This window comes from Penicillium taxi (genome assembly GCF_028828555.1).
Source record: "Penicillium taxi strain IBT 34144 chromosome Unknown utg000006l_segment0_segment0, whole genome shotgun sequence".
Taxonomy (NCBI): Eukaryota; Fungi; Ascomycota; class Eurotiomycetes; order Eurotiales; family Aspergillaceae; genus Penicillium; species Penicillium taxi.
The window spans coordinates 2064010-2076158 of NW_026643208.1; the positions used below are offsets into that span (position 1 = coordinate 2064010).

The 12149-nt window shown below is 44.5% G+C and overlaps 4 protein-coding genes across 4 annotated transcripts; 1 reads left to right on the plus strand and 3 right to left on the minus strand.

The window, feature by feature from the left end:
- Nucleotides 1-515: 515 nt before the first annotated feature.
- N7495_009866 (putative cytochrome P450) lies at nucleotides 516-1952 on the plus strand (the record flags this gene model as incomplete). The annotated part of the gene is made up of 2 exons (XM_057212517.1): nucleotides 516-621; nucleotides 673-1952. The coding sequence occupies 2 exons, from the start codon at nucleotides 516-518 to the stop codon at nucleotides 1950-1952; spliced, it is 1386 nt and encodes a 461-aa protein (XP_057059380.1).
- Nucleotides 1953-2735: 783 nt separating this feature from the next.
- Nucleotides 2736-3485, minus strand: N7495_009867 (putative allergen; the record flags this gene model as incomplete). The annotated part of the gene is made up of 1 exon (XM_057212518.1): nucleotides 2736-3485. The coding sequence occupies one exon, from the start codon at nucleotides 3483-3485 to the stop codon at nucleotides 2736-2738; it is 750 nt and encodes a 249-aa protein (XP_057059381.1).
- Nucleotides 3486-6249: 2764 nt separating this feature from the next.
- N7495_009868 (uncharacterized protein) lies at nucleotides 6250-6890 on the minus strand (the record flags this gene model as incomplete). The annotated part of the gene is made up of 3 exons (XM_057212519.1): nucleotides 6250-6401; nucleotides 6459-6563; nucleotides 6617-6890. The coding sequence occupies 3 exons, from the start codon at nucleotides 6888-6890 to the stop codon at nucleotides 6250-6252; spliced, it is 531 nt and encodes a 176-aa protein (XP_057059382.1).
- Nucleotides 6891-8565: 1675 nt separating this feature from the next.
- On the minus strand, nucleotides 8566-11397 carry N7495_009869 (OPT family oligopeptide transporter; the record flags this gene model as incomplete). The annotated part of the gene is made up of 8 exons (XM_057212520.1): nucleotides 8566-8904; nucleotides 8975-9264; nucleotides 9322-9499; nucleotides 9550-9813; nucleotides 9900-10181; nucleotides 10237-10353; nucleotides 10475-11035; nucleotides 11089-11397. 8 exons carry the CDS (start codon nucleotides 11395-11397, stop codon nucleotides 8566-8568), a joined length of 2340 nt encoding a protein of 779 aa, XP_057059383.1.
- Between the last annotated feature and the right edge of the window lie 752 nt (nucleotides 11398-12149).

Genomic DNA, 12149 nt, shown 5'->3' on the forward strand with positions numbered 1-12149 from the left:
ACAGATCTCTTGATGTTGACGCAAAGTCCACGTAGTTGGCAGGGATTATACGAGAACGGATGAGGTTGGGATCTTCAACATTCCAGCCACTTCAACAATTCAATTTCATCCCACCTGTCAACAGCAAACATTATCCATGGATATCCCATGACCATACGAAATCAGCAATGAACCACCATGGAAAACCGGTCAAGAACAGCTCAGCAGGGAAATGCAGTGCCACCAAGCCAAAGTGGAGAGCTGACAATTTTGATGAAGCTCATTGATCCAGAATCGCTGATCGAGTACAGATCGGCGCTCGCTAATCTGCACAATTACATCTCGATGCCGATCTTCTCTAGACCGAACGATGGAGTCGAGTTCTTACCCCAATGATTGGTGAAGATCTGATCTGTCGGATACCATGTCCTTCAGCTGAGATGAGTCTCTTTTCAAGCTTGCTTCACCCCCCCCCTTCCAACCTTCTCTTCACCCTCTTTTTCTGCTCTTCGTCTTTTATTTATTATATTCCCATCATGTCTGGAATACCCGCGCCGCCTGGTATCCCAATTCTGGGAAATATCTTTGATGTCAACCCCAATGAGACATGGAACTCACTGGCTAAGTTAGCCAAGGAATACGGTACTTTGATTCTATTTACCCCTCCGAAACCGCCACTAATCTTCCTTATAGGTCCGATTTTCAAGATCAATGTGCTGGGTCACCAAATCGTTTTTGTTGGCAGTGTCGCGCTTCTCACAGAAATCTGCGATGAGACACGGTTCCGCAAGTGCGTAACTGGTCCTGTGGTGGAGATTCGATATGCAGTGCATGACAGCCTTTTTACTGCTTATGACGATGAGAAGAGCTGGGGCATCGCCCATCGCATCATGAAGCCGTACGTGACACAAGAAGCGACCGATGCCAACTTTAGCGACTTGGCTGACGTCGTCCCGGACATCACCAAGAAGTGGGCCTCTGCGTCAAAGCAGCGTGTTAAGGTGTCGGATGATCTGGATTTATTGCTGCTGGCCTCATGCATGAAGTGCTTTTTCAACCAGCGCGTACATGTTTTGGGTGAAAAGGATCAAACGCAGCAAAAGGCCTGGGAGATGGTACAGGCTTGGGAGGGTGCGACTATGGAGGCAATGAAGCGACCGACGCGCCCGAAATTACTGAACTGGCTTTACGGGCGCAAGTTCTCCGACTTCACCAAGACCATGCGCGCCTACGCTTCTGATGCTGTCAAGCATCGGAATAGTAACCCAGACCTTGCACGCAAGGATATGATGGATGCACTGTTGAACGGCGTCGACCCGGAGAGCGGAGAGAAGCTCAAGGATTCACAAGTTCTAGATGAGATCGTCACAATTTTCATCGGTGCTGCCACTGCTGCCAATCTTATCACCTATGCGATGTATTATCTTGCACAGAACCCGAGCGAGATCAAGAAAGCCACCGATGAGATCGATTCGATAGTTGGAGATGGCCCGATCGAACTCACGCAGTTGAAACAACTCCACTACGTCGAGGCCATCCTCCGCGAGTCGATCCGACTGTCAGCGACCGCACCGGGCTTCAACATCGAGCCCATACCGTCTAGCGATAAAGCCCCTGTTGTCCTAGGTGGTGGAGAGTACAACGTCCCCCACAACCAGCCCCTGATTGCCGTACTGCACGCCGTCAACCGAGACCCAGCTGTCTTCGAATACCCAGAAGATTTCCGACCGGAACAAGTGCTCGGCGAGAAATGGGACAAGCTTCCTGCAGCGGCGAAGAAGGGCTTCGGGAACGGGAAGCGCGAGTGTATCGGCAAGGCGTGGGCGTGGGAATGGTCATTTTTCACTCTGGCCAATATCCTCAAGGACGTGTCTTTCGAGCTTGAGGACAAGAACTATAATCTTCACGCTAATGGTGCCTTCAGTACGAAGCCTTTGGATATGTTTGTGATTGTTGGTCCTCGCCGGAATTAATCAGGTATAGAACCTTGGAACTTTATGATATGAAATTGATATAGCAGAAATGACCCTCATCAATAATTATTTATATCTTTTATTAGCTTATGAAGATCTCGGAATCAAATACTCAAAATTTCAAAGCTCACTAGGACTGGTAGATGCGAACTAGAGGAATCCTAAAGATGCCTGTAGCTATGGATGATATTCATGACTCCTGAGGGGTCTCCGATTCATCTTGCCCTGCTTTCCACCTGGGCATGCAGAAGCTCACCGTTCCTCAAATTCATATATTAAGCTTAAAACAATATCAACTATTGTGGCTCTCCTATTTGTTGTAGATTGCCCTCTTGGCTAATGATTGATCCTTACCGAGTGCAGCAGTTGTCTGCGCCAAGTCTGAGGGCGCCAATTGGATATTTGTAATACAATATTTGGCATCTCATTATTGTTATGTGTCTATGCGTCTGACTAGTCTGAGTGACGAGTTCGCCTGACAGATTACGTGGACAGATTATGTGGCGATTCGCTCATAGTGTCACATCACACGCATAACCGCCCTAGCCCTAAGTACTTTTACATAGTATAATAATAATAATAAAAAACAAGATGTCATGACAGTTTTGTAATTCTGGGTTCAACCCTGAGACATCAAACGTAAAAGAAGGACCAGCCTCAAATCCCTATATAGACAAGAGAAAGAAAGGATTTGGTAAAATACCAGCGTACAACATGAGTCCTCATAAAAAGCATATCTATTTTCAACATTTCCATTTACATTCCTTCAATCTTCAATAACACTTACCCGCTGTAGTCAATAATGGCAGACAGGCGCTGGGGACCAGCAGGATAGTTGCCACCAATACCGCCAATGGCAGCCTCGGCAGCGGTATAGGCGTTACTAGCAGTGCCGTCGGAGGTAATTGAAGAACAAGTACCGTCACTAAGAGCAGAGCAGATCTTCATTCCCTGGACCTTCATATTAGCCTGCTGGGCCTGGATGGCAGAGACATCAAAGCCAGACCAGCCGCTGTTGACGGTAGAGCCGAAGTCAAACTCGCCCCAGGTGGAGGCGTAGCTACCCAGGCTGTTGGTGGGGATAGTGGTACCCTTGCCTGCGGCCCAGCCACCCTGAGAATCCTCATCGAAGGCGTAGTAGACGGTGGAACCAGCGGACAGAGTGAAGGTGGTGGAGGCCTTGCCGTACCAGCCGTCCATCGTACCATCTGAGCTGTACTTGTTCCAGATGACGACAGTCCAGTCGTCAGTGTCGGAGCCAGTGAACTGGACAACATACTTGTACTTGCTGGCATCGGCGGCAGATACAGAGATGATGTTGCTACCATAAGGGTTGCCAATGTTGCCGGTGTAGGTGTCACCGGAGCCGGATGAGGAAGTGCTGCTACCGAATCCATCGGTAGAGTAGACACCATCGGAGGGGATATCAGACCAAGAGCCATTGGTAGCCTGACGGCGCTGGTGACCCTCGGCGCGAGAAAGCACACCGGTGGTGAGAGCTGCCAGCAGCAAAAGAGACTTGGTGAAATGCATGATGGATAAAAGGAGGGTAGAGTCTAGACTACAAAAGTATTTCACAAAGAAGGTATATGGTATAGATAAAAAAAAGATAGTTAGACAAGTTTGAAAGGCGACTTGTAGAAAGGAATGACAGGAGTTTGAAACTTCTTAGAACTGGAAGGAGTGAAGTTCTGTTGAAAGAGAGTGTGTAGGACAGAAAAATAGAACAAAGTGGCGGCCAAGTCAAGGCCTTTATATAACTTGTGCATGAATAAAAAATCTGGCGGCCTACATTTGATTAGGCTGGACTAATACATCCATAAGTCATTGTTCCTGGTTCCTGGCTACTAAACCACGGATAGGGAGCAGGAGAGCGTGGCCAACGCTGAATGGCGGAGAAGGGGAAAGGTTTTGAAGGCGTTTGATGTTCTAGGAGGGCCTGCGCCCAATATTTGACGTATGACATGGCGCAATTGGATAGTGGCTGAAAAGAAAGTGAAACTATTGGGCACTAAGATCGGGATCGGGAAGAGGAGATCCGTGGTTCGACAAGTATGGAAACGGTAGATATCATAATTGGCTGGTATATCCTCGTACAAAGGGCTTGTAATATGGAATGAATGAATTAATTTTTTCCTCTTCTTCTGCGGATTGATCGGATTGTGTGGTTGTATAGTTGTACGGAGTACTTGCCGGTAGTACTTGCCGGTAGTACTCCGTACCTGCATTGAAAACCCGACGACAGCTATTGACTCTCCATAGTCTCACCTCGGGCCGTCGGACAGTACCTCATTGAACCATTCTCTGTACTGCCATACAGTCACTGGTTTAATTGCAGGGCTGCGCTGACAAGTTCATTGACAAGTGTCAAATCCGCAATTCTAACTTTGAATCATAATATCTAAATAGAATTGAGAGAAGAGCATTTGCTAATTCGGCAAGGGTGGGCCTTGATAGTCTACGTAGTATAATGATTTCATATACTCGTGGACCTTCTTGGATTGGTCAGTTTTAACTACGGAGTGCATACGTATACAAGAGTGGAGTGTTGAAATGAAAAGGTTTCTTGGTTCTAATCATGGAATGGTAAACTTAGTAGGTGATTGGCTGACTAATATATACTCTGACTCTAGATATATCATTGAGTACTTGATACAAGAGACAAAGCATATAAAGAAGAATAAAAACGTGGCATTCTTCAGTCCCAGAGATTTTGGAAAAATTGGACTAATTGGATCGAGCAGATTTATAAGTAGTGTGATTAGTCAGCTATAGTAGATAAGTGGATCTTTTTCTGCAATTCTAGAATATAGTGGGGACTCACCCAATTATATTGATATTTCATCCGTGGATTGTACTATTCCTGAATTCAGCATTCTCTAATTATTTCTTTAACTTCACTTGGTAATAGAGGCAAAGATAAGATTGAATAGATCAAACTATTATGCCACTTCATGACGCAAATCATGCGTAGAAAAGTACGCAAGATCTTTTGATGTGGCAGAGGTCAAAAAGTTCTGGAAGGTCACTCTTGGCAGGGGGCTGACTCCTCTTCCCATATTTCACTCACACTATTCCACGGTTCCAGCCAATTTGTTTGCTTCGTTATATCCTGCCTACCTTGATATTTAAAAACCATACCTATATAGGAGGGTCTAGACCTCGACTCTTGGACTTTTTGCTTGTGTAGAGTAATGGTAGAGTAGCACCGGAGCTTTGCATTGATTACTTATTTTCGACGTCGGGATGATCAAGGGCAAATAAAGAATCGATTCATTATTACCTAGATACCAGATCTCCTATATCTTTTCTTGGCCTTCTATCCAATAAAGCGCCTACAACTACTATTGGTGGTACGTTAACCCTAACTATATGGTTGGCCTGGTATGAAGGATGGCGATACTATAACTTCTGGATCTCACACCGTTGAATGGATCCCTCGGTAGATTATAATATATTACCGAAATTAGATACATTAACTATCTGAGTACACCTATAGTTAGATATTCTAATTTTGTGATCGTATATACACGATGTTGGATCGAGGTCGACTCGATATAGTATTGCTCCCACTGTTCAGAATCAATATGCGACTACTTATCCAGTCGTATTTAGGTCTAGTTCTCTAGAGAAACGTACAATTGAATATGCCCTTGAAAATGGGCCTAGTACACTCTGATCTATCTTCGTTTATAAGAACTTTGGTATCAATAGTAAGAACTAAAACAACACCACGGTATGTTTCGTAATCGAAAATAGAGCCACTGAATATATAGCCACAAATTCTGGATCTAGTAAGACTTAGGTATAGGTAGGCACAGAAACCTTTAGACTCTTCTAGGCCTTTTTTGGGGAGCATGTTGCATTATGAAGTAGCCACTATGGCTTGCCATTTATTTTTTTAGGTGATGTCAACTTTCTCGTTCGCGGTCTAGGGCTGCTTATGCTAATTCAATAAGAGTTTCTGATAGATTAAAACTACCAAATAGAATACATAGGTATATTTAAATGAAGACTTCAACCAGTAGGCACGAGGGCGCGTATAGGTAGATAAGGTGTTCTAGTGCCGCTTCTCTAGGACTGCCTGGTCTTGACTCTGTTTCACCGTGGGTTGGTTTCCTGGTGAATACGGCCTATCACGTACGTAGATCACAGCAACAAAGAAATATGTCATGAATAATTGTCTAAAGATTGAAATAAGCATGACAGAAGTGAATATTCGGAAGACCAAGCTCTATTTCATATGCCTGAATATGACATCACTCCACCCTAATGAGTATACAAGGTAGATCCGTGATTAAAATATGATGTTGGAGCCTTGGTCCAGGGCGTCGGCCTCTTTCCTCAGAACATCAGCTCGGAACGCCCGGAAGGCTTTATCGATACGCTTCCTGCTTTCTGTATCGGCAGAAAAGCTGCTGCTTCCACTAGCAGCACCGCCAGCGAAACCTGCATAGAAATGAAATCAGCGCAATTCACCATTGCTGCGATGTAAGAGGACCTTACCGAGCTCTCCACCAAGGAAAAGTCCACCAAGCGAGGCGAAGAAGTAAGTCGCAAAATCACCGAGGGCAGTAGGTTTTAGTAGAGGGGTCAGGTCAGGAATCGCTTCTACATCAAATTAGTAATTGCATTTATCCGCAAGAGAGCTTTCTGATACTTACCAGTGCGGCCGTCGGCGAAAACCACTTTGGTTGGCTTTTCTTGCGCGCGAACTGCAGCGAAGAATGCCTTGCGTGTGTTGCGCAATCGAACTGCAGCAAATAGACCAAGGCTGACGCCAACTGCTGATCCAACTGTTGTCCACAGGGATATCTTGGAAGCGGCGGACTTAAGCCTGTCGCGATCTTCGGGCTGCAGATCGTGCTCTAGGTGCTCACTAGCAAGTCTGTTCAGCTCATTGCTGCGACCACGGCGGAGGAGGGCAAGAGATTCCATTCTAACGATAAATTATAAAAGATGAAGAGCTTAGAGAAAGAGGAATTGAAGTTGGAAGTGGATATTAAGCAGGATGCATTAGTGACGTCATGCGGATAGTACAAGGATTGACTTCAGCTCATGATGTTCTGGAACGAACATTCACACTTTTCTCTCATATCAACAATATCTCAACTTATTGATTCACCTATTATGGAGTTCCCACAGCAACTTACTTTGAACGAGCAGAATTGAAATTGAATGAAGCCCGCCACCAGCCCACCAGAGATACCACACCCGTTCAGATCAGCGACCAAATCTATGACTGACTGACCCCAAGAATTTGAAGACTTACATAATACACATTGTTAACAATAACTAACCCAAACTTCTCGATCATAAAATCAGCCAGAATAGGTCCAATTGATAGACCGGTGATCCAATTCATGCCTGAAACAGAGATAGCTCGTGAATACCTCCGTTCAACCCAAAGATTCTAGGCTGAGGAGCCTCTAGCTCCTCGATAGTTTCTTTATATTTAAGTTTTCCATTCTGCATTGTGGATGTGGAACAGTATACATACCAGTGGCTTGCATTGTACCGACACCATTGAGCGATCCCAAAGACTCCCGATTGAAGTGGTGTAAACACTAAAATTATTCTTCCTCTTATCTCCCAAGGCCCTCGGAAAACGGGGATCTCCAGCCACTCTAAGAAACTAGGAGAATGGCGCTTGACAAATGAAGTCAATTGTGGTGGGAGTCTGCGAGCCAACTCGATCCTTCAGATATCTGACCAGCGGAGCCAAGATCATGCTAGGTCCTTGGATCGAGGCGAAAAGTAATCCAACTGGAAGAACGCCCCAATTAAATTCATCACATACCAGTAAATAGAGCCATTGGCATGCTACTGATGATGAACGTGTTGGATGACCGCTAACGATGTTCCCATGGCTGGGAAGTTCCCTCCTAATTCTTCAGCATGCTGCCAATTGAAATTTGAGTGAATACTTCAGAATAAAATGAAAACTCAGTGACAGTGAAAGTATGTCAAAGTACTAGCATATAACTATAATGTCTAGATATGGAGTAAATAGTATGGGAAAATCATTTCTCATTTCAGTACTATTAAGTTGGTCAATTCCTAATCGACTCCCCAATTGAGTCATTAAATATTGATACGGGGAACGCTCGTAGGCAGTGCAGTCGAAATGCACAGGTCGATTCAGCTAGAACTTAGGTGTCGGAACTGCACTAACAGTAGGGGAATGAGACTCCGTAACAGAATATCCCGGAAATGAAGGTAGATGTAAGCATGATGGTCTGGGACGAAGTCCCATCCTCGCCAACTATACTGCCGCCGCTACTCTGACCGCTCATCACACCGCCTTCATAACCCATAATACTAAGGGGATACTCCTTCCCCACTACAATATGTAATAGATAATTAACAAGCACAAATAAAGTAAATAACTAACTAGTTAGTTGTCGCAGTTAATAGCAGAGAGCATGAAGATCAGAAATTTGACAACGTCTCGGATAACCCGCCCGCTTCTAACCACCCTTAACCGCTCCTTATCTTGACCACCTTGACTTTGCTCTTGTATAGTATGAGTGGAGTTTATTAAAATTCATGATTAAACTGCTCGAGCTATTATCTGAACTAACTTCACAGAAATACAACCACAATAGAATACTTAATCTGACACTGGGCACATATCATAGTTCCCGTTTGCATTGTTGCCCCACCATGTTGGGAAGGAATGCGATACACCAGCAGCCCCAAAGACTGCAAATGACAGGATGAACATGATAGTAAGACTACCACCATCAAAGGCGCCAGCGACCAGATATGAGTAGTCCTTGAAGATGCGCGGGCGATAATTGCGCAGGTAGTATTGGACATAGAAGCCAATGATCACCCAAGAAGCGATGACACACGTTTGACTTTGATTGTACGGAATGTAACCAGCATATTGAATGAACTGAGGCAAGTTGATCTCTGAAACGTCAAACCCGCGGACTTTAGGGAAGAACTGAAAAAGCCGATATATTAGTATTCGGGTAGACAATATGTAGCTCGAATGGAGACATCTGGATACTTACTTGATAAAATAGGCGATGTACAACAACTGCTCCTGCACCAATTGCAATACCGATAGGTACCATCTCATACTGTGTACCTCTTTTGTATATATGAGGAGCCAATGCCCAAGATGCTGCGTTGGTATTAAAAGCTTGGAGGGTCGCACCACTCCATGATGAGTTTCCATTGCCGTTGGCCAAAAGCGCAGCATTATTAGACACAATGGAGATCATGATAGCGTAGTTGATGAATCCGCCAAGCATAGTGCCCCAAATCTGCGTAAGAAACATGACTCTAGGGGGAATTTTGACTAGAATCACAAATTAGTTTTTGAATAGATCTCTAGGGATGCGGCTATAGAACTCACGGTATTCACCCATCTTGAGATCATTGGATAGATTGACTGCGTTTGAAATGACGTTGTGGGACCAAGCAGCAAAATACATGTTCCCAACTGGACGTCCAGGGAGCATAAGGCCAGCCAGCATTTTTGAGAGGTTGTTGGTAGCGATACCATTACCATATCGGGCATAAAGTATAGTGCTCTGTAAATTAATTAGAGCTATTTGATCACTGAAAGCCATAGGGGACTCACAAATGGTGCAATTATGGTTCCAATGACTAGGGAAACAATATAAGCCCAGGCTGGAAGACTAATGTCCTCTTTAAGGACAACAATGAGCCCAAGGATAAAGCTCAGAAGAAGGATTATCCCATACCACCACCATGGTACTTCTTTGTAGTGTTTCTCCATGTGTTCATGGTGACGATCATCATATCTACCTTTTCTTGCACTTTTGTACGTTCGCATGATATCCTTTCCCCAAAAGAGAATACAATGGAGAATTAGTGCACCAATCTGTGTAAAGGTAAGTATATAAGTATTTCGGAAGTGATGAAAACGGAATAAAGAGAAAGAGAAAGAGATAAGAATAATGAACTTACTGCAGCATTGGCCATGAGCATGGCAAAGGCAAATGTACCTGTCAATTTGGGAGTACCATACTCTGCCAAGGCAGCTTTATCAAGAAGTCCATCTGGGAAGACACTATCAACAGGATATTTTGTGCCATTCTCCATAAGGAGATGTGTCGACATAAACGGAAGGTTCCTCGAATTCCAGCCATTTCCGTAATATATGGCTACCATACATATGAAGCACACAAAGAATCCGGTAGCTTGGTGGAGTTGGAGCTTCAAGGGGAGGGAAGTTTGGAACGAAGTTATCTTCGCCGCAGCGTTAGCTTATGGAGTGGTTTAAGGATTGAGAGTGCTTTCTTACGTATTGCCAGTCGAAACTGATTGTAAATAGTCCCATGCCTTCGTTGTTGGTAGCTCCGCCAAATACATTTGTAAGAATGGAAGCCTTATTTCCTGTAGCCTTCATAGATGCTAGGCACTATATAATATACAGTCAGTATTGAGTCAAAATAGGCGAATGCAACAAGTCCCAGGAGATAAAATCGAGCTGGATTAAATCCATCAAGTCCAAGTATCTCTAGGAGCTCGGAAGTACATACCGGAATAGAAACTGAATTCAGCCACGGCCAGATATAGGCAGGAATAATTTCGTACAAAGACATGCCTGTGAAGGCATACCAAAAGTACCTTAAAGGCTTGGAGTTCTTTACTTCCTGCCAATGCAGGCCTTGAAGCACCTTCACAGTAGGAAGGGTACTCCAGTAAACAGCTTCAGTATGCCAGACTGCAATTGGACGCATCAAACCGCAAAGACCATAGCCAAAGAGACCGATGGAGATGGTACTTAGGATGACAATGGCCGGACTAATGGGCATATTGTAGAACAATTTTTGAGCAGCAAATACTGTTGATGTTATCGAAGCGTTGGAGGCCGACGTTGCAGTGATAGAACAGATTGAGTGTTCCTTGAGAGACCATGGCCCTGGATTCAGGATTACAAGAGACCGGATCCACAAGGGTGCTTTACCTTGTCCACCCTTTGCTCTCCATCTAGCCTCAAATTTATCGCCGCGGGGAAGGAACTTGGCCCAGGCAAGGCCGAGGAAGTAAGAGATTAAGACGATGAAGGTGCCTTGAATGGTGATCAATGTAGGTTTAAACTATGAATTGTCAGGTCAATATAGAAAAAAAATTGTCTGTGAAATTGTCCTACTGAATAAATTTGATTCATGACAGATTGGAAGCATGCGAGAATCGTGGCTAGCACAATACTTCGAAAGGATAGCGCGGAGTCGTGATCATCTCGTAAGGGTAGCAAGTGAGCAGCTGCATCGGCACCAGTAATAATAACCACCTCATTGCCACTACTATCTGGTTCACCAAATTCACTGGGTCCACCTTGCTCGCTCTTGTGGACTTTAATGTCATCTTTGCCAATTAAGACAGAGACGGCGGCCTTTTCATCGTTTATCCCAGGCTGGGACGGAGGTGGGGTGTCCCTCTCTATAGAATAGTCAGGCATGTTGTCCAGCACTGAATTTTCAGGGAACAGAAGAGTGTCCAAAGAGCTATCGATTCTCTCGCTACTTGTTCGTGTACTGTTCTTACCTCGCCTTTTATAGTCTTATTACCATTTGGAAAGTCATATCAAAATTTGCCCATGCATGAGGCAATTCAACCCTAAAATGGGCCATATGTCTCAATGAACAACCAAGGATTTTTTAGTCCAGGGATCGTCCAAACTAAAAAAATTCGGCTGCTCATGGGTAACATTCGACGGCGTGCATGCTGAATTTAGACTGACTATTTTTACTATTCCCTTTTAGGTCTAGAGAGGTTACAATTTCAAGCCCATATCCCTACATACCGCACTTTTACCCATATACTTTCCTAATCATGAAAATAATATTTACGTCTAGTTATGTCAATCACTCTAGCTTTTAGCATTAATGTATTTTAGGAAGTATCACAGGTGAACATAGATGAGATATTGGCAAGGGCACCAACAATGGATTTCACTCAGTAGCGCTCAGAATAACTAACCCAAATCCAAATGTGGCCAGCAACTACCGCCTGGCTTCAAGGGTTCCAAGGTTAATTGTCAAAGCTACTCCGGACTCCGGAATTCTCCACAAGCGGTAGAAAATGAGTTTGGATGAAGTGGTGAGCTCAGGTGGTGCGCACCGAGAAATGAGGGGGTCAGGGCTGGTATTCCTGCTAGAAACGATTACCGCAGGATAGTGGTCCAATTGGATTACATACTGAGGATCTACG